We start from the raw sequence: 25,961 nt of genomic DNA, 5'->3' as shown, positions 1-25,961 counted from the left end.
TGAGCTATGAAGGGGAAGGGGAGAGAAGGGTAAAGCCTCCCCTTGCATGCTCGGGAATAAGCGAAATTCCTTACACCCCAAATTGGGGTGTAAGGAAGGGTAAGGAGAAATTATTACAATTATATCCTTATTTATTTTTTCACATACAGATTTATTAAAAAAATAAGAGGATATTTTTGTAAATTTGTATATTTAACCTTCATTCCATCACTTTCCTCTCACATAAACTTTCTCTCCCTTCCAAACAAGGGTAAAATAAATATATTACTTTCCTTTCCTTTCCCTTCCTTCCCCTTCTATCCCCTTCCATTAATGAACCTTACCCCACCCCATCCAAACAGAGGGTAAGAGTCAATCATGAGATGATTAGGTCTTTTGGATTAATCATTGAGTTAGATTCGAATGAACCCATTAATTGGATTAAGTGTAATCCGAATTGGACTCTTTGAGTTAGACTCAAATAGATACAATTGTTGAATTGAGTCGAATTGCATGGGAATCAATGAGTTAGACTCATTGGGTGAACTTGAGTTCACTAAGGAAGTTGCATGGTCAAAATTCAACCATTAGATTGAATGGTTGATTTTGAACCATTGGATGAGAAGATGAAAGGGTGGAGACTCTTGATATTCCATGGGTGGTTATAAATATCATTTGGATGATATTTTTTGAGAAGTTTTCATTTTGAAACCCTTGGCATTCTTCTTCTTCCTCCTTCCCTCTTCTTGGCCGAACACATCCCTTAAGGTTGCTAGCACAACCTTGTGTGTTCTTCTCCATCTTGTCGAGTTTGTGAGACAAACGAAGGCAAGGCTTGTTCGTGTGGATACCGTAGAGGCGCGAACGCTTGATCGTGATGTGATCCGAGCTGTCGGGAGATCGTGAGCACGCTTCAAAGGTATAACTCTTCCATGTAGCTTAGCATAAAATAGTTTATAGAAATTGTTTCTTCCCTTCGCATGGATCCGCTGGATAAGAGGATCTAGTTGTTTTTTCGCTGCGTTTCCGCGCCTTTGGAGCGCTAGATCCCAACAGTGGTATCAGAGCCATTTGTGAAGGGATATGCTAAGTTATTAGAATTTTTATATATGATATAGAAATTGCATGATAGGGTTTTCTATGATTGACAAATTATGATTTTCGACCACACAAGACTCTCGGCCAGTTTATGGGTCTCGGCCAGACTATGAGTCTTGGCCAGATTCTGAGCCTCGGCCAAATCCTGAGTCTTAACCGAAGCAGGTGTTTTGTTTGGAATGAACAGGGACTACCGTGGCGTTGTGGCTTATAATTTGTTATTGAAATCATAGTAAATTTATGTCATTAGTATATTGTGAATATAAATGACATGGTGCATGGTTATGACCCTATTGACCACCCCAATGTGATTGGATGTGTGTAATGTTGTAATTCATAATACGACTTGCGTGTCGTGCCTTCTTCCTTTTATTATAGTTGTAAAATAGACTACACTTGAATGTAACTCGAGTTTCTTTAGATTTTGTAATGTACAAAATTAGAAAGAGATAGTCTTCTGGACGACGGGTGAAAAGGAAGGAAGGACAACAACACATGACAACCAAGGAAGCGCTTGGAGAAGCTGCTTGGACCTAGATTGACTTATCACTCTTCTCATTGGCTTGAGAAGATCGTAGTTTATAGGGGCCATAACCATGTCACGTTTAGACTTGTGTATATATGTTGATATATGCCATGATATGTCATGATGTATGTGATGTATGTGTAGCTATCGTAAGTAAGTCTGTGTCATATGCCTATCAAATTTTGGTACTCACTACTACCTCAATCATCTGTAGTCAGGTTTGCCAAAGCAAAGTGACTCGTTTTATCTTAGTAGAGTGCGACAGGACAATTGTGATGTCCGACTATTGAACTTTGGATGTGACTTAACTAAGTTATCTCAATTGGATTGAGAACTTAAAGGCATAACCCATGAGATGTAAATCATATTATACTAGTCTTGGGTGATTAGCCAAAGCTAACTCAAGATGAATTGTAATATGTATTTCATAAGATGGGGAAAATGAACAAACAGTGTTGTTCATCTAAGGATACAAGAGTTATATAGGATGTAGTTGGTGAAGGTTGTCTACCTAAGTTATACAAATCTTGGGTGATTTGCCAAAGCTAACTCAAGAAAAGTATAATATGGATTTTGTCCAATTGGTACAAATTGCCTACCTATTTTTACAAGCCTTGGACGATTAGCCAAAGCTAACTCAAGATGAGGTATAATGTGGATCTTGTCCCACTAGAATGTCTTTGCTTATGAGTTTAGAACTAGTAGTGACTTGCTTCTATCAAGCTTTAGAATTTAGTGGGAGAATCATTTAATTAAAGACCTAATTAAATGATCGATATATGATACTAAGACCTGCATTTCACTATTGTAGATTACCATGCCGTCAAGTACAACAAATATCCTCTCTTTGCGATCTGTCCTTGATAAGGACAAACTCAATGGAGCTAATTTTCTGGACTGGTATAGAAACTTGAGAATAGTCCTCAAGCAAGAACGAAAACTGTATGTCCTAGAGTAGCCTATTCCTGAAGCACCCCCTGCTAATGCCACTAGAGCTGATAGGGATGCTTACAAGAAGTATCAAGATGACGCAGTAGATGTGTCATGCCTCATGATTGCCACCATAAACTCTGAGCTTCAGAAGCAACATGAGAACCTGGATGCTTATGATATGGTTGAACATCTTAGATAACTATATCAAGGACAAGCAAGGTATGAGAGATTCGAGATCTCTAAAGCACTGTTTCAATGTAGAATGCAAGAAGGAAGTCCCGTAGGACCTCACGTGCTCAAAATGATCGGGTATGTGGAGAATCTACAAAGGTTGGGCTTCCCACTAGGCCAATAATTGGCCACTGACCTTATCTTGCAGTCGTTGTCTAACAGTTATAATCAATTTATCATGAACTATAACATGAATGAAATTGATAAACCACTGCCTGAGATGTTAAGCATGTTAAGAACTGCTGAAATCAACCTTAAGAAGGCAAAGCCTAGTTCCATTCTGATGGTATCTAAGGGCAAAGGGAAGTGGAAGCCTAAAGGTAAGGGTAAGACCCAAGCCAAAGGCAAGGGTAAGGCTAATGCACTGAAACCCAAAGGTGGGGTTGCTAAGGAAGGAACCGGCTTCCACTGTGGTGAGACCGGACATTGGAAGAGGAACTGCAAGGTGTACCTAGAGGAACTAAAAAGGAAGAAAAGTGAGACCTCTGCCTCAAGTATCTATGTTACAGAAGTCAATCTATCTATTTCTTCTTCATGGGTATTAGATACCGGATGTGCATCTCACATTTGTACTAATGTGCAGACACTGAGAAATAGTAGATTATTGACAAAGGGTGAAGTAGACCTATGAGTAGGTAATGGTGCAAGAGTTGCTGCTGTCGCTGTAGGAACCTATTCCTTATCTTTACCCACTGGGCTTGTTTTAGAACTAGAAGAATGTTGTTATGTGCCTGCTTTAACCAAAAACATAATCTCTGTTTCTTGTTTAGACAAGAAGGGATTCTCATTTATAATAAAGGACAAATGTTGTTCTATTTATTTAAATGATATGTTTTATTGTAGTGCACCTATGATAAATGGACTCTATATTCTAGACTTTGAAAACCCGATCTATAACATAAATACCAAATGGTTCAAGTCGAATGATCTGAACCAGACATATCTCTGGCATTATCGCTTAGGTCATATAAATGAGAGTCGCATATCACAACTCCATAAGGATGGACTTTTGGACTCATTTGATTTTGAATCATATGAGGTATGTGAATCTTGTCTTCGAGGCAAGATGACGAAGACTCCATTTAGTGGACATGGCGAAAGGGCTAATGATATGTTAGAACTCATACATACTAATGTATGTGGCCCTTTCAGAATAGCAGCTAGAGGAGGCTATTATTACTTCATTACCTTCACTGATAATTCCAGTAGATTCGGATATGTGTATCTGATGAGACACAAATCCGAATCCTTTGAAAAGTTCAAAGAATTCAAGAATGAAGTACAAAACCAACTAGGTAAGAGTATTAAGATGCTTCGATCAGATCGAGGTGGGGAATACCTTAGCCAAGAGTTTCATGACCATCTCGTTGAGTGTGAGATCATATCTCAACTCACTTCATCTGGAACACCACAATGGAATGGTGTATCAGAAAGGAGGAATCGTACATTATTAGATATGGTATGATCGATGATGAGTCATACAAATCTTCCTACTTCCTTCTGGGGACATGCTCTAGAGATGGCTGCTTTCACACTTAATCGAGTTCCATCCAAGGTCGTCATAAAGACATCATATACGATATGGACAGGAAGAGTCTCAAGATGTCTTTTATGAAGATTTGGGGTTGTGAGACTTACGTTGGACGACAAGTCTCAAATAAACTAGGACCTAAATAAGATAAGTGCTATTTTGTTGGATATCCCAAGGAAACGAAGGAATATTACTTCTATAATCCCACGCATGACAAGGTGTTTGTTTTCCGAACGGGTGTATTTCTAGAAAAAGGAAATTGATGATTAAAGAAGGAATGAATCTAACAAAAGAACAAAGAGGAGATATGATAAATGCAGATAAAAGTTCTGATCCTGGTGATGACAAAAAAACAAAAGATGCCAAAGAAGATGAGAAGAGTATACAGGCTAGTATTGAAATTGCAATCATTTGGTCTCAATGCTTGATCACGTATACAATCTACTTTTATACAACATGTATGTTTCTTTTAGGATGAATATCTCAAGGAGTACTACGAAGCTATATTAAAGAGGCAGAAAGAACAGGAAGAAGCTTTAAGCATACAACAAGGGATAGACAGAACTCAGACGCAAGATGATGGTGTTTCTGAAACAGAACGCCAAGTGGGGAAGAAAGCTAAACGACAAGTTTATGAAAAAGATATTGTGGAGTGGGAAGATGCTCCAACTTCCGGTTTGTCCATTCTCATTCAGTTTCAGTGTCATTCAGTTCTTTCAATTGAGTGCAATAGTGACAAACTCACATTACATATTTGACACACAAGCGCGCGCACACACTGTATGTTCAATCGTTTGTTCTAGTAACGATACATCATACATGTTTGTGTGTGGGATCACATAAGATAGACCATGCTGACTTAGCTCTAAGCAATTAAATCTTGAATCTTTTTTCCTGCATGGATTTGTTGTGGGCACTAACAATTCTACTTATTGATTAAATAAGAAAGTTGCTTATTCTTCAAGTGGAGGTCTCTCTAAAATTATCATTTGACAGTGATATTGAGATACTTACATATTGTATCTGATCTCACTTCATCGAATGATTGCGTCTAACATTGAAATTCGATACTATTGTCTCATCACGTTTCTTTGAAATGTTAATTATAGGTTCAAGTGAAAAGTATGTACTTGCGGACTTGAACATGGAGGCGACTGAATCCGGTGATGAAGAGGACGACATCGACTGGGAGGAAGGCTGATCTACAGATCTCAAAATGAAGGAAACTAAATCTTGTTTGTTCTATCATCTCTTCTCCAAGCACTAGTGTTTCTGTAATTGTCAATCTTATGTGGCATTTCTTCCAACAAGTTGGGTGGTAGAACATCAAGTTTGTGTTAGATTGTGTACCTTTTGGCTTGTTGTCTAATTGTAAATGTAATGTTAGTAAATCTATTGTCAAACTACATTGACAAATTACACTGGTTTTTTTTTTCTTCATCAACAATTACTTGGTCTCGGCTTAATATTTATTTTATTAATAAATATAATATATTTTTTAACTTAAATCTTTGTTTAAACATCAAAATTATTTAATAATACACTTATTAAATAATTTTGTTTAAGCTTAATATTTATTTTATTAATAAATATAATATATTTTTTAACTTAAATCTTTGTTTAAACATCAAAATTATTTAATAACACACTTATTGAAGCGGTGCATTCTATTTTATGATGGTAACATATGAATAAGCTTGTCTCAAGTGCTCCCGTCAATTCGTCCCAGGATTAACACGAAGGAGATAAATTACAGATGACTACTAACTTTTGGAATATAAGGGAGGTATTTACCTGTATTTTTTATTTCATGGAACTAGGGGAAATTATATAAATCATTAACATAATTTTAGATGCATCGGATGAATTCGGGTTGAAGAATATTATAAAAAAATTTAATTCAATCTGAATTTAAACTCAATATGAAAATCTTAAGTAGAGTAATTCGAATAAACTGACCAATTCATTTTTTTCTATAATTTTTAATTTTATTATAATATTTTATAATTATTATATTACTATTTTATTATTGATTTTTATAAAATATTTTAAAATTTAAAATTTAATTTAATTTAACCTATAAAAAAACTCGGATCCTAAATCTAAATCGATCCATAAACCTCTAACTCGAATTCAATCCGATGACTCAGATCGGATTAGACTTGACGGGTCAAATTGATTTTTACACCCCATTCATTAATGATTTTAGTAATTTTTTATGTTGTTTTGGTAATCATCAAACTTTGTTATTTTTTAAAATATAGTTTTTTCATGAAATATAATTTAACTACAATTAAAAATTTGCATGAACCAGATAACAATTATTTAATCCGTCCAAAAATAAAAGATTTGAGTACAATTCACATCGAACCGGATTAACGTGGAGGTAAACCGGGTCTAGAAGCTGGAACTGAAACACTCCGACTTAACTCATTAATATCTCGCATTCCTCTCCCTCTTCCGGCCTGCGGCGGCGTGCGAGACAAAACGGCGACCACCGAGATCCGGCGAGATCCTCCGGCACATCCTCTTCTCTGATCGGTAACATCTCTATGCCATTGCGTCTTATTCCGTTGCTTCTCCTGTTCGATGGCCGCGCTTGTCTCATTGCCTGACATGGGGTGGACCAATTGGAAAGTCCTAGGTTTTGGATTTTTGTGGCGCTTTTCCCCTTCCCTCCTCTTTTGGGTTTCTTGTATCACGTTGGATTGAGTTTGATTGCTCCTAGGGTTTTCCAATGGTACTGAATTGGAAATCGATCTGTGATTTCCCTTTTTATGTTAGATAGATTTGTCTTCTATTCTTGATGGGTATGGGGATGGGTATGGGTATAGATATAATAAATGGGGATGGGTATGGAGGATATGAAATCCTACCCAAATCCTACCCATTGCCATCCCTACTTAAGAGCCACCCTTTCATTTGGTCAAAGTTTTATCCAATGGAGATTTTTTTTTCTTTCTTTTGTCCTGTTTTATTGATTTATATGTGTTGTTAAAGACATGAAAGCTTGTCAATAAATGAAAGCTCGTTGAAATACTGATACAATTCGATATGCAAGTAGACCAATTAGCACACTGTGTCGACTAGTGATCCACTGACTTGGAGCTTTTCCTGATTGATTTCTCATCCATTTTATGCCAACTATATAATCCCCATGCAAAGGGGACCCTTTTCAATTTCAGCTATCCGGCCGCCTACAACACTTTTTAGAATTTTGTCCTCCACATTCAAAACACCCAAGCATGTTTACATGAATGTTTTTTTTTTAATTTCAATATATTAATTTGTTAAAGACATGAAAGCTTGTCAATAAATGAAAGCTCGTCGAAATAGTGATACAATTTGATATGCAAGTAGACCAATTAGCACACTGTGTTGACTAGTGATCCACTGACTTGGAGCTTTTCCTGATCGATTTCTCATCCATTTTATGCCAACTATATAATCCCCAGGCAAAGGGGACCCTTTTCAATTTAGGCTATGCGTCCGCCTACAACACTTTTTAGACTATTGTACTCCACATTCAAAACACCCAAGCATGCTTACATGAATGTTTTTTTTTAATTTCAATATATTAATTTGGTTTTAGTATTTTCTAATTTAAAATTGCATGTATGTGGCATGTGAAACAACGCATAGTCATAGCATAGACAACTTTTTCAGTAGTGTTATCTTGCAAACTTATTTGTATATCGTAGCATGATATTGATATCTTTGTGTAATTATTTTTTATTAATTATGTTTTTCTCACAAAAAAAAAAAAAACTGATACATAGGGTTCTAACTAGGTTTTGAAACCACCTTTTGTTCTTTCAGCTGGGAGATTCTTGTTTAATCTTTATCCCATCTTACTCACTCCCATTTCAAGATGGCTCTCAACTTTCATGACGTCAGAGGTCTCCTAGCGGCCTTCAGCCCCTCTTCAGAGTTCTTTGCCATTTCTTCGGGTGACGGTCGTATTAAGGTCCTCATCTACTCTGTCATTACCTGTTTAGTTTTGTGTTTTGGTTAACAGGTTTTGTTTTTGTGCTTATATTCTTTGAATGTGTTGACTGTTAGATATGGGACACTATAAAAGGTCAGTTGCAGACGGAGTTTTCAGATTTATCGCCTTCTGATGCATCAAGCATTTTGTCTCAGCCTAAAAGTGGGCACCTTTCACTTGACTATACCTGCATGAAATGGGTTCCACTTGAAAGAAAGGTTTTATTTTAGATATTTCTGCTCATCATCCGTTAACCAGGACAAAACAACTTATGTTGAAAATTGCTTTTCTTATCTGCCTTGTAGAAAAAAAGAAAATCAGGAAGCTCCTTCTTGGTGTTGGGAACTGGGAACGGCGATGTTCTAGCGTTGGATGTATCTGCTGGACAATTGAAGTGGAAAATTAGTGACTGTCATCCTGGGTGCGAATCTCTTTGAGGATTATACTTTGACTTGAAATGTGCCTATATTGTGGTAAACTAATTGTATTTTTTTAGGGAAAGAAAAATAGTGAACAAAGTCAATGGTGCCAGTACTGAACAATTCTTTCATTGATATATGGTCAAGAACTGTTAATGCTTTGACATTCATGATTTAGACTTTTGGTGACATTTATTATAGATCTTAGGTACAAGGACAAAGTACCATTTTTCAGTATGTCTTTTCTATATAGCTGTATTTTGTCCCGGGCTTATCATTGGACGCTTAATTGCTGACTTCTCTTTTAACCATAATCATGAGGTACAAATATCTGTACATTTAAGCTTGGCATTTCAGAATAAGCTTGTACACATTCTTGCACTGTATCTAACTCTGCATATGAATATTGTTTTTTTAGATATTTCATCTTCATGTTTTCATGGTAAGTTTATTGAACAATTTGAAGGGTTCTATTCTTTGTCACTATCACTTAATTTGTTTTTAATTCTCATGCGTAAATCCTTAGCTATAGGGAATAATTAGATCACTGCTAATCTTTAAATGTTCACTATACATCATAGAATATATCCATTATGAAATATGAGAACTGATGTTTAACTTGAGCGTTCCACCAAGATTTTTTTTTTTATAATTCTTTCACACTGAATAATTTTTAATTATCTCAGTTTTTGATTGCTTGAATAAGTTAAAGGTTCGAAGCTTAGGAATGCTCCTTTAAGTTATTTCCCCTTGTTATGATTATAATCTATAAGCCTGTTCGTATTTGCATGTAATGCTTTAACTTTTGTTCTTTCAATTGCTTCTGTAATGTTTTTCTTTATTTTGTTATGATTCCTGCTAATCATTGGCAGGGGTGTGAATGCTGTTTGTTTTTCTGAGTTTCATCAATCTGTGTACACAACGGGTGTTGATGGTATGGTTTGTGAGATTGATGCAGCGAAGGGGAGCTTGATAGGAAAATTTAGGGCATTTACTAAATCAATTTCTTCTATGGCTGTTTCTGCTGGTAATGTTTAATTACGAGACAAATTTTTTCTCCTTGATATCTTTGTTTTAATAGTGTATTTAACTTTGTTTCAGTTCTGTATTTAACTTTGTTTCTTGAACTACAGATATTTATTTTTGTGTATCAGAACTACATACAGAAACAATATATTATGGTATTCTAACTAATGAGGATTCTTGCAATTTGGACCAATAAAAGATCAAATCTGTTATTATTTTTTAGTGGCAAGAAATTTTATGCCAAAAGAAACTATTTTTTTGTCAATTAGCTTATTTGTCTTCATAGATATGCTTTGATTGGTTTAGATGATCCACATATTAGCTTTTGTGTTTATTTTTTTTAATCTTTCTGTTGACAAATATCATGCCAATACTGCATTTAACCTATTTTTAATTCTTTCCTAGTTTTAGCACATAACTTTGTTTTAAAATGTTGACTTGTAGCAATATCGTGGGCAAAATCCCACGTTTTATTTAATGCTTGTGTTAGCTTCTACATTTAGTTAAGGCTTGTGATAGTTGATGACAATCTTTCAAAAAGTGTATGCATACAACATTTCAGCCTGTTGTTTGATAACCCTATCGTGCATCTGCAATATGTGGTGGACGCATGTGGATGCATCATGCATGTATTCATTACTAAGATAGTTGTTGGTACAATTCTTTTCAGGTTTCGCAGTCATTTGAATTTTCTTTCAGCAACTATTTTTTATAGTCCATATCTAATACATCTAAATGTTCATGGCTTTTTTACAATGCACATGTTTTTTATAAACTTCAATCATGGGCGATTGATATTTATATGGATGAATTTATAATCTCATCAGATGGTAAAATATTGGCCACTGCATCTGGACAGCTGAAGACTTTTGGTTGTTCTGATAACAAGAAACTACAAAAGTTTTCTGGACACCCAGTATGTTATTTATATACTTGCAACACTCTCTTCCTTCTTTTACATCATGTCCTCTATCTTTTTTTCATTCATCAATTCATTACCACTTGAATTTACTTAACTAAACACCAAGAAGTTATTCAGGTGGCTGTTCAGTGCATGATTTTCAGTCAAGATGGGCAATATATCATGACATCTGGAGTTGGTGAGAGACATATTGCCATTTGGAGAGTAGGTGGAGACAAAAAGCAATCTGCTAGTTGTATTCTCTCAATGGAGCATCCAGCTGTTTTTCTGGACGGCAAAGATGTACAAAAGGATGAAAAATTTGGAGAGGGGTTTTCTGTTCTGGCCATTTCTGAAGTTGGCATGGGTTATTTTTGGTATGGAAGTAACCTTGAAGAATTGCGCCATAGTCAGCCCACAAAGATCTCAGTTTTTATGGAGCCAAAGATAAATGATTTGGGCATATACGGAGCAAAACTTCTAGATACACCTAAAGCTGCTTCAGGACATGTTTTCCTTGCTTATGGTTCACTAGTTAAGCCTTCATTTCAGAAACTGTTGGTACATTATGGAACAGACATTAAATTAGATGACTCCAAAGGTGGTATTCTTTTGCCAATTGGCAGCTTTCCTCATCCTCAGAAGCCACAAATGAGGAGCATGAAAGGTACGATTTACAAAACAAAAAAATATTTAGCTTCGAGTAACTGGTTTGTGTTGTTAAATACTTGAAATTTGGAAAAGGACTATTTTTTTTGCAGCCTATAGTTACATAGCGCAACCCTACTTTGATTTGATAATTACTACTATCTACTTCCTACTTTTATGTCTTCACAGGTGTCTTATTTTTGTGTTGTAGGAACGGTTACTGCACTAGATCGAACAAATGCAGAACATGCTGTTCTTCCAATTCCAAAGCTACATACGCATGATAAGAAGAGAAAGCATTCTATGGCAAAATTGACTGCAGATATTGAGGATGCTATAACTGATCCAATAATCAAGGAAGTGAAAAAACAATCAACTGATAGAAGAGGTACCGTGTTTTTCCTTTTTTAATGTATAGATTATTCTTAGAACATTTGATTTTGATCCCATTAACTGTGAAATGAAATGGATGTTTTTTTTCTTAACTATGTTGTGTTTCCATACAAACTTAGAAATCTTGTGAAAATGCTCAGATAAAATAATTATAACAAATTTGTTATGCTTGATATAGTGGCAGGTAGAGTCTAATAGAATCAGTTGTCTAGTTGTGCATCAATGCTTGTGAAATAGCTAGCTGAGGAACTGATTAAATGCACTAAGAATGGGTTGTTCCATTATATGGTTATATCTAACAATAAAGAGACTTTCTGATAAATGATGTTTGATTTTAAGTTCATGTTGTTGATCTATTAGAAATATATTTAAAATAAATTTCTACGCATTTCTATAGAAACATATTAATAATTTTGATACTGATATTAATTGCATGGATGAAGTTGTGATTCTGTTAGCATTTTCTGAATTTGGAATGAATGTGCTCTTCATATATCTTGAGCAAACTCAAAAGTTTGTTGACTTTGGAATTTGACAACTTAAGTTTTTCATTGCCATCTTCAAGTTTAAAAATGTTCACTGGTGCAGTTGTCCTGCAAAGAATGGAGGAAGATACAATATGCTTAGAAGATAAGCTGAGAGAACTGGGATTTATCAGTGAAAATGATTTTTCCAAGGAAGCAAGTGATCCAAGTAGTCCTACTAGTACTTCTCTAGATCTCTACAGTGGCGACATGATATCAAGTGATGCAAAGATTTCTTCAAGGAAGGTCTGTTGTGTTTCTAATGGGTAGACAGTATATTTTTTTTTAGTAATTCCTTTTTATTGTTACCGGTGGAAGTTTAGGTTGCAATTAAATAAATAAACATGTAAATTGAGATTCTCTAGATGTAACAACTGACTATAGTTTGTGCTATGAGTAGATAAGGCTGCACGTCTCGTCCATGAACTCTGCTGATGCGTACAATTTCCTTGAAGACCTTATTTCTGCTTGGAGGAAAAGGTATGTAAGGATTTTCTTTTGTTTGAACTAATGATGCTTGCAGTTGGGGCTTTGTTTTGAAAAATGTGATTCTCCCATTTCTGCGAGATTATTGACCAAATTTCAGTTGCCCCATGGAAAATTGGTTAGATTTGTTCCGACTGTAGGATCTTCAGTTATGTTTTTACTGTCTGCGCATCAATTTTAAGCAAAACAAATACTGTAAGAATTTACTTTTCAGCACACTTGAAACTATGCTCTTACCTTCATGTGTATTCTTGTGTCATGGCATATGAAGAGGTTTTTTTAACAAGATCCCAATCTCATTGATTTACTGGAACATTTTGCAGTTGTTGCCAAGTGATAAAAATAGATTATGCTAGGGAATTGTAATAGCAACTATTAGCAAATTTGGTTTTTGCCACTGTGTTAAGTCAATCCAGGAACAATATTTCAATATTTTGTTTAGATTTTCACTTGTCAAGTCATACAATGATGATACTGGATTTGACTTGAGATTCACGGTGTTATCTGATTTAACAATTACATTTTTAAAACAACTTAATCAATCAGAGTGGAACTTGGAAGAGGTGGAAGAAGATCAAGATAAAAGAAAATATTATAGTTACAATAATAACAACTAATTCTTATCCCACTTGGTACTCGGGTTGGCTAAACATTATAGTTAATATAATCAAAATGATTTAATAACTTAAAATAGTTATTAATGATATAATCTCATATAAAGTTGATGGATAGTCTTTATATAGTAGGATCTTAGATAGTTGAGATAAACATGGTTTGATAAAGATAATTGTGATGATGAAATCTTTTTCTTTGACAGAACACCTGGTTTAAAGAATGTTCTTCAATGGATATATTATATTCTGCTCATGCACGGTCAGTTTGTTGCAAGTAAAGATTCATCAGTTGGAATGCTAGACGGTCTGCAAAAGGCATCTAAAAATGTACATTCCTTGTTTGTGTTTATTTGAGAAAACAGCAACCATTTTGAGTCGTCTGATCATTGCTTCGTCTTCTTTCCGGCAGATGATAAGGTTAAGATGTGCGTCCATCAATCATTTACTGAAGTTATCCGGTAGAATTCGACTAATCATGACTCAGGTATCATTCACATCTAATTTTCTGAACTATAAATTTGTTATGCACTTCAAAAATGGTTGGTTCCTTTTCAGATCGATAAAATTGGTAAGAAAGTATCAATGGATGAGCACCTCGGCGACGGTGTCAAAATGCTGAGCGATGACGATGATGAAGATGTTGGTTTCAGCGATGAAAACAATGAAGACGAAGAGATCGATGAGATGTTGTACGGAGAAGATGAGAGCAACAGCAATGACGACCATGAACTGGGTCAGACATGATCGCTCGCGAAGTTCTTTTTGTACCTTATTAGATGTATCAACACTCTTGAACTATGTATTTCAATGGTGTGCGTGGTGTGTATCGAAGATTGAGATTCAAAACCCAACTTCTATGAAAAATTTTGTTTAGTATACAATTTTGCAGTGCTAAAGTCTTTTTTATCTTTTACTTTTCTTGATTTTGAATAAAAATATTGAAGAGAAAGTTATTGAGAAAATTATGATCATAAAATTATGATAAATGTGCAAAAGATTAAAAAAGATTTATTAATAGTAATAAAATAATAGTTATTGAGAAAAAATTTTGAAAGACCAGAGTAAGATTAAAAAAATATTAATAATAATAAAATAAAATAAAATTTATTTAAATATTAATAATGATATAGTAGAGAATAAAATTTAATAATATACAATAAATTATCATCTCTATTGAGATTGATGTAAAGTTTAAACTTTAAGATGTCTCTCGATATTAATAGAAATATTAGGATTCTCTTGAGATTAATATAACTTGAAGGTGTTTTTTGAAAAGGACGATAAATCTTGCGCGTATTAATTAAAATCGCATCGAGTCTTACATCGTCCAACGTTTGCTTGGCGAGTTCTGGTGAGTTCAAAATGCGGCTCCATCTCCGCCGCGCGCTGACCGTGCGATCGATGGCGGCGGTCGGCTTCTTCTCCAAATCCAGATCTTGCAAACTGCATCACCTGCTCAACTTTAACCCTACCGGCGGCCTCCATACCGCGCCTTCCCCTATCGACGCTCCCCTCTCCGCCGATCACCTCGTCCACCACCTACTCGACCTATTCTCCAAGCTGCCCGGCCTCCGCGACGCGGAGAAATTCCACTCCCTCGACCGGAACCTCGTACCATCCGTCGCCGAGGTCGTCATCAAGGGCCTCGCGAGCTGGCGCTCGGCGCATGAGTTCTTCCGGTGGGCCTCGGCGCAGCATGGGTTCCGCCACACCTGCTACACCTACAACGCTATGGCCTCTGTCCTCTGCCGCGCCCGCAGGTTCGTCCAGCTTCAGGAGCTGGTCGCCCAGGTACTCGATGAGCGGTGTCCCATGACGCCAGGTGCGTTAGGGTTCTTGATTCGCTGCCTTGGTAGCCAAGGTTTGATTGATGAGGCCCTACTTGTATTTGATCGCGCCAGTATTCTTCATTGCGTTCCCAATTCTTACACCTACAACTGCTTGCTCGAGGTGTTGGTCAATTCACGCTCAGTGGACGAAGTGGAATCGAAATTTGAGGAGATGGTGGTCGCTCGGAGACTGGAGCCGGACAAGTACACATTTACTGCCATTTTGCAGTCATACTGCCGTGCTGGAAAGTTGGAAGAAGATGAAGGCTAAAGGCTGGGTAGACAGGCACGTTCTCACGGTCCTTATTATCACTTTTTGCAAGTGGGGAATGGTCGATCAGGTCTCTGAAATGGTCGAACACATGGAACGCATGAAGATGACACCGAATGAGAAAACCTTTAGTGCATTGATACATGGACTTTCAAAGCAAGGGAAACCAAATAAGGCACTCGAGATGTTTGATAAGATGAAACGTTCAGGTTATAATGGGGATCTTCCACTCTATAGTTCTTTGATTGAGGGGCTTCTCAAGGAGAGGAATCTTGGAATGGCTCGAAATGTGTATGTGGAGATGAAGGAGAATGGAATCTCCCCAGACGTTCAATTACTCAAATTGATGATCTCAGGTTTGCTTAGAGAAAAAGAGTTTTCCTCTGCATGCCAGTTATTGGAAGAAGGTGAAGATTTAAACATGTGTAATATGGTCTTTTACTATAACACTGTTCTTGATGAGCTCATTAAACATGGTGACATAAACAGAGCATGTAAGCTACTCTGTATGATGCTGAGATCTAAAGGACTGTCTGTCCCAGAGTTGGACACCAATGATGAAATCAACTGCTCGACCGAAACTGTCAGTGATCAATTGTTTAGAATAAACCAACCTGTTTGCCCAAATGCTGATTCCTACAGCATCGTGGTTTGTGGTTTATGCAAAGCCAAAAATCTAGATACGGCCTTGATTCTCTTAAACAATATGATAGGGAATCGGGTGCAAAGGAACACTTTTAATGTATAATAATCTTATACATGAGCTATGTAATGTGGACAGATTGGAGGAGAGCTATGAACTTTTGAAAAGAATGGAGGAGAGTGGCTTTTTGGCTACAGGATTCACCTATAACTCAATATTGTATTGCATTTGTAAGAGGGGGGATTTGCCTCCTGCACTTGACTTACTAAGGGTGATGCGGCAGTATCACCATTTACCATGGATAAAACATTCTACATTAATGGTGCAGCAACTTTGTGAAAAAGGAAAAGTATCAGAAGCTGCTGGATTTTTGGATGAGATGACTGCTCTAGGTTATATTCCTGATATGGTGTCTTATTCTGCAGCTATTGATGGATTGTGTAAATCTGGAGAGGTCGACAAAGCTTTGCAGCTCTTCCATGATATATCATCAAAGTGGTCTCTTCCAGATGTGGTTGCGCATAATATTCTAATCAGTGGTTTTTTCAAAGCAGGTAGATGGCGCAAGGCATTAGAGATATATGAAGAGATGTTGAAGAAGGAACTTGTTCCTTCTCATGTGACATACAACCTTCTAATCGATGGTTGGTGCAAGGCCAAGGATATCGACAAGGCTCTTGCTTGCTTCAGAAAAATGATAGCTCAAGATAGGCCGCCCACTGTAGTTACTTTGTCACGCCTTGAGGGAGTCTCTGTCTGAAGAAATTTCGGCAGCACCTCCCCTGTACGAGTGACAATCTGAAGCAATTCTACATACAAAATATACATCAGTCACAAGCGGCTGGAATATACACACAATCACGCAGTTATATATATATATTTAACAGCCTACACAGCTGTACTAAAACCAAAAACACAGCGGAGAAAGACAACACATACAACCCAAAACGAAAACTGCTAGCCGGCTAGGCTTACACAATAAACAAAGTAACATTTCCAGAAACAAAACCGGAACACAGAACCAAAAACTCACATATCATATACCATGATAAAACAGCAAAAAAAACAGCGACATGTCTTCTGATGTGACTTGGGGACCATCAAACAGGATGCTCCAAGCGACACCATAAATAACCTGGTACTTGAAAATATAGTGTCCACGGGGGTGAGTTCAACAACTCAACGAATACCAATAGACATGCCTAGTAAGATATATCTAACAGCAATAAACATGGAATACAGCTTCCGAATAATATATAGGAAATATACAAAACTGAAAAGTAACCAAGGAAGCTGTACTCACCAGGAACTCCTATCCTGAACTAAAGGGTCATCAAACCGATACGCAGTATGTCTCATGTATGCATGTCAAACAAATGCATCCACCAAAATGCAGCATATAAGTGCAACAAACATAAGCAAATAAATACAATCAATGCATGTGATGACCGTGCACTATAACATCACTGCTCCTGAACAGTGACCGAGTGGATGGAATGCTGTCGGAGTACTCCTGTCCTCTGACCCCAAATCATAAATGGGGGAACTCAATGCTCTCATCTCCCGGTACACGATGACGGGGAGGATATCTCTGCCGGCTACCACGTTGAGTCACCTGACCAACGGAGCCAAACAGAGTCCACCATCTGCCGGCTACCACGCTGTTACACTAAATGCCAGCTCTGCCGGCTACCACGCTGAGTCACCTGACCAACGGAGCCAAACAGCAGAACCGCCACACACCTGCCTGATAAACCACTAATCCATGAGTGGTGGTGTGTGCAGTACATGTAACTGGCGATGGACTCAACCATAGTGGAGCCGACAATCGCACAGCATGCAATCATGATGCATGACACTAAGCATAGCAAAGCTGATCAACATATCAATATCCATATATATAAAATGAGTACTGTAAAATCGATGGTCACATACCAAGATCTAGAGTACACAGGTCAGATAGAATATCAAAAACCTATGTCCTGAACATAATAAGTATGGAATATCCTGATCAACATAGAAAAATCCATATATACATAATATGAGTACCACAGTATCAGTAGGTCAAATCCACGGATCTAGGGTATACAGGTCCTCTTTGGTATAACAACCTAGATCCTAAACATATCCCCCTTCCATAGCATATGTACCAACAATATGCACAGATCAAAGCCACAAGGTCTAGGTACACGAATCATATATGATATACCAATAGAAATACACAATCCATGCATGACATAAAAACCTAAGTATCAGATAATTTGGATACACATGCCAGAAACAAAAATCCAAAGTCTAATCCTAACCTCAGTAAAGCATGGTATGTCACTCTAGAAACTAAGATACTCATGGCAATAAGATACTCATGGCAACAAATCACGAGATATAAGCACGGATACATCACAGGCGACAAACCTAACATGCTATGGATATCAAACAGTGACATACCAAAGGCAAACATGTTCATTGCTTGTAGTTATAAAATACTATGCATATCCAAATGACAATATCATAAAAGATAAGTCAAGAGGTACCCGCCTTTAACTGTAGTCTGTGATAAACAATCCTCACATCAGAACAATCGTCCCGTAATCAGGGTCCTGCATACAAATATTCAATTTAGCTACTCTAACAAGTATCATTTAGCTAACTGAAGATCAGGACCAAATAAATAAACCTATTTCCTTTCCGATTAAGGAAACCCAATTTGAATCAATTCCACGTGATCCCAATTGTTATAACTCAAGAACAATCTCAACTAATACAATTCATTTTATCAACTCAATTCAACCATCATCCATCTGAACCAACCAACCACCAAATAATCATCATGAATCAACTAAACTTACCCAATAGTGAGTATCCTTTTATCACCTCGCAATCAGAGAAATGGTGGTCAGAAAATCCTAGTCGGAGCAACCATGAAGCTACCGCCCTCAATGTAAATTATCCACAATCCGCACCTCAATCACATCTGAAATTCCAACCTAAGACAACTAATTACTCATTAGTCATGTTATCACATATTAACATCTCAAATATAATATGTTACCAATCCATATCAACCTAATACTAACAAGAGATCAACCAAAACAATATACATAGCTTACCTTGAATCAAAAATCTCCAATTCAAATCTAAAAACCTTCACATTTCACATGCCAGTGAATTTTCAATCCAAGCTCCCTCCAAGGTCCGGCTAGGCACGGCTTGGCACAATAAATCAAGCATATAGCTCGGCACTGGTCTGTGGTCGGAGAAGGTGGCAGTAGTACAGAGGGAAGGGATGTCCGGCGAACCAAATTCAGGGCTCGGCGATGTGTGGAGAGGCTAGGGCAGTAAAATCGCGGCGACGCTGCTCCCTTCGGCCTCAAGTGGTGGCGTCGTCCAGTGCGGCTCGGAAAGGAAGAAGAGAGGGAGAGGCCGGCGCTAGGGCTCGGACGCCGACGGATCGGGGGTGAGGACGTGCACACGAGGGAGAAGAAGGGCTGCTCAGCTGTCGGCTCTCCGTTCCATGGCGTCGTCGGCGTCGGCGGAGGAGAGGGTGGCAGCGGGGTTTGCGGCGCCGGTTAGGAAGGGCGGTTAGGGCTTGGCGTTGGGAAAAGCTCGGAAGAGAGGAGGCGCGGGTTTGAGGAAGAAACGGCGATGGAGAAGAAATGAGAATAAAAGAAAAAGCAAATAAAAAGGAAAAGAAAAATAACTTTTCCTCGCTTAAATGGGGTAGCCTAAACAGGTTTTCCCGGGCCCCGTTTTTTATCCCCGTTAACTCGTCCATACGAGCTCTGAAAAATTCCCGAAAATTTTCTAAAAATTCCGGAAAATTCCGGAAAATTCCCTTATTATTATCTACCATTTTCTGGTATTTTACATACTTACACAAGCTTAGTTGATGGGTTGTGCAGTGAAGGAAGATATGAAGATGCTCTTATGTTGTGGAATGAAATGCGAGAAAAGGGATGTGCTCCAAATCAGATCATATACACTGCTCTTATACATGGTCTTTGTAAGTGTGGCAGGCCAGATGTTGCTATTGTCTATTTTAATGAGATGAAGGAGGAGTTTGAGCTAGACCACTTTGTTTATTTGTTGCTGATAAATTCTTCAATTGCCAAAGGCAATTCAGTTAAGGCTTTTCAGCTTTTAAAGGAAGTTCTTGAAAAGGATAACTTTCCTAGTAATAGTCCTAAGGCCTTGGGTCTAATGAAGAAAGCAGTAAGCAAGCTGCTCGAGGATGATTCTACTTCTTTGGATGTAAAGTTACTTTTTAAGGGCAAGACTATGCCGTCAAGGGTCGCTAACTATCTCCATTGTCTGGAGTGATATAATTCACAATTCTAATTGGCTTAGCAGACAGAATTTTGCATTTGCTGGTAGGTTTCGTTTATTTGTTCAATTGTCAATGTTATGAGACATTACATCAGCCTGATAAATTTCATGAAGTTTGATGATCACATCCCCTTCTTTATATAATGTTCAGTAGGCTTGTTTTTCGTCTTCTATGGTGCGATGGTAAAAGGTGGGACAGACTCCCTATGTAACAAGGATTCAAATCTCACCTAGCGCACATTACACCTAAGGAGTTTGAAAATATTATGATGTTGGATAGTCTGCCAAGACTCACCTTTGTTCTCCAATTTACTCAGATGCTGGTGGAAAATTTTCATGGGACGAGCCGGTCATTTTTAGAATTAGTCAGATCATAACTTACAGGATTAGTATTTTTAGAATTAGTCAGATCATAACTTATAATATAAGTTTATCATAATTCTTTTGTACAATTGATGTAGACAATTGGAGGAGTTAATAGTGCTGTCTCCTCTAGTCCAAAATGTCTAAATCGCTCCTATTTGAGATACTTAAGTAACTTGATTCAACGGTTTAGTGAATCGTTTGTGATTAAAAAATCTTGAATGCCCATTTAATTTATTCTATAAATATGTTTTTAATAAAAGTTAAACTAATAATTTCATTTCATATGAATATTTGGTTTAACATGGACTAAAACTAGTAATAATTTCCTATTTACGATTTCTATATATACAAAAAATCATTGCAGGTGATGATGTTTCATGCATTTTGTATCCATACAATCACATTCACACAGTCCACACATCAAAACACATTTCATACATCTTAATAATTCATACATACATTTCTTATAATCCATAATATCACAAACACAAATAATCTAACATTCATACACACAAACGTACTAAATTATGAAAACAAACTAGAAAGTAACTAAATATCCAACAATCACAAATATCTAAAACAAACAAAATTTAAACAAATCATAATAATGAAAAAAACTAAACTATCCAAATTTCCATATCTAAATACATACATGAATACGTTCATATATAAAATAATAATAGAAAATTCTATAGAAAGACAAATACAAAGATATATATATATATATATAAAACTAATTTTGATACTTGTATAGAAATAAGTAAATGATAATGATCATTAATATGTCAATAGGCCAGGACTCCTGAAACATATATTAATTAAATAGTTATAAGTGAGCATATTAGAATAAAAACATAATAAATATATTTTGCATGGTCTTTGTATGATAAATAAAAAATTAAGTTGTAGTTGAACAAACCTCATAAAAAATTAATCACCATGGTATGATGGGTCTTAAGTCTCCTATGACTCAAAATCATATGGTGTCTGAGTTTGAGTGAACTGCTTACATATGGGCGATGAGAGCCTTATGATCGGCTCTCCTCTGGTCGTCCTCATCTCTCCTCCAATTATCCTCGACTCTCCTTTAGTCATCATGAGCAGCCCCCCTCTGCTCCTCAACGACCATCCACTGATTCATCCTTTGATCCATTGAGGCAATTTGAGTGTGTAGTTTTTTATTTTCCTATCTTAAAGATTGCACCTTAATAGAAAAAGAGAAAAAGGAACTATCACAACCCCTAGGAGTTCTCAAATGATCAAATGCAACTTTGACTTGAGAGCCAAGGCCGTAGAGGGTGGAGTTTTTTATCCGGCCACTGACAACATCATAATAAATCTCATTTAGCATCTCGGTGGATATAGGCTGTGACTTCCTCCTCTGCTGGTGGCTAAGATGTCTGAGCTACTCTATTTGTCATTTGATCATGTGTGGAAAAATATAATATAATTAAATTCAATTTGATCACAATTACTAAAGTTAATCAGGATAGTAATGATTAAACGTAATAAAGTTAATAATTTTACGTGTATGACCTGAGATCGAGGATCGACAAATGTGTCATCCTTCTTCTTGTGGGTCTTGAGAAAGACCTCCATACAAGTGGTTTAGCAGGCTAGTGTTCCAACGTGCACAAATAATTTGGGACAAAATTATACAAGTTTGGTAATAAATACAAAATTTTTATTATATAAATTTAAATTAAACTCACCAGATTCATGACATACTCAATAATAGATCTGGATTCGGATGTATGCCGAGCGGTTCCAATGCATGGGCCACCTAGCTCTGTATTCTTGTATGTTCATTCAACATTTGCTTGCCACCTTTCTGTAGCCCAGGTGGCCATCCATACACTCCATATCTTGGCTGACACATATACCAATCTAGTGCCCTTCTTTCTCATATATTAAAGTAAGTCTATGTAAATTTTAGAATAATAACTATTCCAAGTATCTTTACATTGTTCCTTGTGATCTTCCTTCCATGTATATTTTTTCTACTATTATAAGTTGAATAAAAAATTTAGTATGTTAAAAGATAAATATATTATCGGATATAAAATATATTAAATTTACTTACTATAAATTCATTATAATAAAATGTCTTCATCTTTTGGTCTACATGCCTCTATGTAGTACTAGAATCGTATACTCTTTCTTTGAATTTTTTGGTTATATAGGTCAACACTGTGGCCATCTGGAGTAAATCTATATGAAAAAATATTAAGGTATGAGAATTATATTATAAATAAGTTATATATGAACTTGAATAACTAATAACAAAAAATACTTATAAGTCCCCAACAACTCATAACACCTTGCAGTCACGGAGTGCTACTGCTTGATGCTGCTCTACCATAATAATATTTGTAAAATAACATTACAATACATCATAATAAAATTTACTAACATGATAATATAAATACAAAATAATATGGAAGCATAACTTATTTAATGAACAATAATGCTAATATTTATATCATCATTAACATCTGACTAATCAACATTAGCAGTTTCTAAGTCCTCATAGCTAGACTCTATTAGTTCAACAAGATCCTCATTGTTGGACATCTTTCTATTATCTATATTCTTATAAGTGACATTAACATCTATAAGTAATTGAGATGTGGATTGGAGTTCTGAATCAACTGAATGTCTTTTCACTTCATTTTGAAATGCATCATGGTTTTGAGCAATGATAGTGTTCAAAATTTCTATGGTTGAGGCTTCATTTGACAAACAGGCAACCATTCACTAGATCTTCTTCTTGTTGTAGGATATTCAAAATAGAAAACTTAACCTGCTTGTACCCAAAAATGAAAAGTTTAAACTTGTTGAACCTTTTCTTTACATTAACCTCAACTAAATTATAATCTGAATGTATTCTGGTACCTGTTCTTAGGGTCGGATCATACCATAAACATTTGAATAATACACACCCTTTTATAGGTAATGCAAGATATTCAATCTCTATAATTTCGTCAAGTCTACCATAGTAATCAAACTTAGTGCTCTTGTTGTCCATAGATCCTTTGACACAAACACCAAATTATAGGTTAATCTCCATGAATCTCGTTGTGCCACGTGAAATTTGAGACCATGAATATAATAACTAGAGTACCCCTTTATTTTACAGAGGGATTCTGATATAATATTCATTATCCTATCATCCTGCACATTTGATATTTTACGATCTTTCACCTATAAAAATAGTTATGATATAAAATAGGGCACTTCTTAATACACATGAACTAAAAAAATTCATAAATTCTCTAACTTACATATATTTGAAACTCTAATGCAAATTTGACCTCTAACTTTACAGTAAATTCACTTGCACCCATTGATGAATTTTATAGATATAGTTGTTGGGATCTTGATCACAAGCTAGAGAGGTGAATAAATGGTCACCCACTTCATTCCCTTTCCTATACTCATTAGCACAGTGGAAATACAACCAAACAAGTATGAAAGACAACCCTAGAGACAAGAAGAAAGAAAACAAATCCTAACATGTTTGTTTACATGGTTTGGAGATAATGCTCCTACTCCATGGCTGCCAGTAAAGGTGGATGATCCCTTAATCCGTCGGTGGATTAGTCCCAGGAACTCTAGCTAGCTCAATCCTCCTTGTTGGTGGAAAAACCTCATGACAGACTTGATCAAGAACTCTTGGATTGCTCTGAGCTTTGGAGTCTCTATTAGGGGTTAACTACCTTTAATTTTATCACCCAAGCCAGCCAATCCGAGTTCCATTATATAGAGCTTGGAAGGAAATACCTAAGCTATATTTCCACCACTAGTCAACTGTCATACTTACTAGTCGACTGAACTATGTCGAATTCGACCATTACAACCTAATGGGTTGATTCCAGTGAACTGCTCACCATGGATCAGTTGACTGGTCTTTATGGGCTGCGCCAACAGAAGTATTCTATTCACTCCCAGAAGATTGCCCAATCGACTAGTAACTTTACCAGTCGACTCATAACCCTAGAACTGCAAATCCTAGAATTCTATTTCGAGTTTGCTGGTTTTCAACCACCAATCGATTGAGATATATATCAGTTGACTGGTAAACTCTAATTTAGGGTTTTACCCCTGAGTATAATCACTTATACACTTGTCCTCACTCGCACAACCTTGACCTTGCCTTCTAACCTCCTCCAAGCCTTGCGTCCCTCGGATGCTTCCCTATCCTTCAGACATTGCCTTCAAGAGATTCCTTCGGCCTTGTCCTTATTGTCACGTCTTCATTTGCCAAAAGGATCCTTACCTCCAGGTCTTCATCCTTGCCAAGAAGCTCTTCACTCCCAAAACTTCACTTGCCAAGAGATTCTTGCTCCGGACATTCTTGCCAAGAGCCCCTCGGTCTAGGTCTTTACCTTGCCAAGTCACACTTAGACAAGCTTGGACTTAAACCGCCATTACTCCCATACTTGGGCTTCACTTTTGCCAAGATCACACTTGGTCTTTTCTTGCACTTGTCACCTGCACACTTAACATCGCATATCAAATATAGATACAAACCCTAATCTAAACCCTTTACCCAAATATTAAAATCCAAGGGTACATTGATTGCTCCAACAATAGTTGTTGTTCGTACAAGCTGGGAAAGAATACAATTTTAAGACAATTTGGATATCAAACAAACAACTTAAATGGGGGATAAATGTTTGATTAAAGAAGTCAACTTATTTTATGTATAGATTGATCTCATCACAGTTTAAGAGTATGTATGTTCTTGCAACATAGTATTCTTCTTGAGTTAGCCATCTAGAAAAATATGCATGGGTTTACTAAGAAACTTGAAAAATAGAAAGTATTGATAGGTATATCGACTGAGCATTATCAGACTTTCTAGGACACTTGTGATGTCTGATTTTCAAATTATCAACAAAATAATAGGAGTGGAAAGAAGATGCTTCTTCAACCAAATAAGCATTAGACCCCCTCAACTCTTGCTTTCTTACAGACATTATTCTTTAATTTCCTCAAAAACTATTCAAATGGATACATCCATATATACTGCATAGGACCAACTATTTCATATGCTAAATGTAGTGGTAGATGTTCCATTGAATAAATAAACTGGATGGAAATATGCACTTCAACTTACAAAGCATGATAGGAATGTCTGTTTCTAGCCGAAGCATATCATCTATCAAAATATACCTTGCTATTAAATCTCTAAAAAATAGACTCAATTCTGTGAGTACTTGCCAA

At 36.5% G+C, this 25,961-nt stretch overlaps 2 protein-coding genes and 1 pseudogene across 2 annotated transcripts; all 3 read left to right on the top strand.

The window, feature by feature from the left end:
- The first annotated feature begins 4,605 nt into the window (after positions 1–4,605).
- Positions 4,606–5,499, top strand: LOC121978088. Its single transcript, XM_042530470.1, has 3 exons — positions 4,606–4,686; positions 4,772–4,973; positions 5,408–5,499. Exons 1-3 carry the CDS (start codon positions 4,606–4,608, stop codon positions 5,497–5,499), a joined length of 375 nt encoding a protein of 124 aa, XP_042386404.1.
- A 1,186-nt stretch (positions 5,500–6,685) lies between these two features.
- Positions 6,686–14,178, top strand: LOC121974663. The gene is made up of 13 exons (XM_042525817.1): positions 6,686–6,839; positions 8,118–8,265; positions 8,361–8,504; positions 8,592–8,707; positions 9,578–9,732; positions 10,559–10,647; positions 10,771–11,299; positions 11,492–11,668; positions 12,262–12,443; positions 12,598–12,677; positions 13,501–13,624; positions 13,707–13,781; positions 13,853–14,178. The coding sequence occupies exons 2-13, from the start codon at positions 8,170–8,172 to the stop codon at positions 14,039–14,041; spliced, it is 1,956 nt and encodes a 651-aa protein (XP_042381751.1). The 5' UTR covers positions 6,686–6,839; positions 8,118–8,169; the 3' UTR covers positions 14,042–14,178.
- A 450-nt stretch (positions 14,179–14,628) lies between these two features.
- On the top strand, positions 14,629–20,360 carry LOC121978086 (annotated as a pseudogene).
- The last annotated feature ends 5,601 nt before the right edge of the window (positions 20,361–25,961 follow it).

This window comes from Zingiber officinale, chromosome 4B (assembly GCF_018446385.1).
Source record: "Zingiber officinale cultivar Zhangliang chromosome 4B, Zo_v1.1, whole genome shotgun sequence".
In the NCBI taxonomy this organism is placed as follows: Eukaryota; Viridiplantae; Streptophyta; class Magnoliopsida; order Zingiberales; family Zingiberaceae; genus Zingiber; species Zingiber officinale.
This window is presented reverse-complemented; position numbering and strand designations above follow the sequence as displayed.

What these genes read in the sequence shown, in the direction of transcription:
- LOC121974663 (XM_042525817.1), top strand. Translation starts at nt 8,170, where the DNA reads ATGGCTCTCAACTTTCATGACGTCAGAGGTCTCCTAGCGGCCTTCAGC. An exon ending in CGGGTGACGGTCGTATTAAG is followed by an intron (nt 8,266 to 8,360) that starts GTCCTCATCTAC and finishes GTTGACTGTTAG; the next exon opens with ATATGGGACACTATAAAAGG. An exon ending in ACAATCAACTGATAGAAGAG is followed by an intron (nt 11,669 to 12,261) that starts GTACCGTGTTTT and finishes TCACTGGTGCAG; the next exon opens with TTGTCCTGCAAAGAATGGAG.
- LOC121978088 (XM_042530470.1), top strand. Translation starts at nt 4,606, where the DNA reads ATGATAAATGCAGATAAAAGTTCTGATCCTGGTGATGACAAAAAAACA. An exon ending in AAGATGAGAAGAGTATACAG is followed by an intron (nt 4,687 to 4,771) that starts GCTAGTATTGAA and finishes TGTTTCTTTTAG; the next exon opens with GATGAATATCTCAAGGAGTA. An exon ending in GGAAGATGCTCCAACTTCCG is followed by an intron (nt 4,974 to 5,407) that starts GTTTGTCCATTC and finishes TGTTAATTATAG; the next exon opens with GTTCAAGTGAAAAGTATGTA.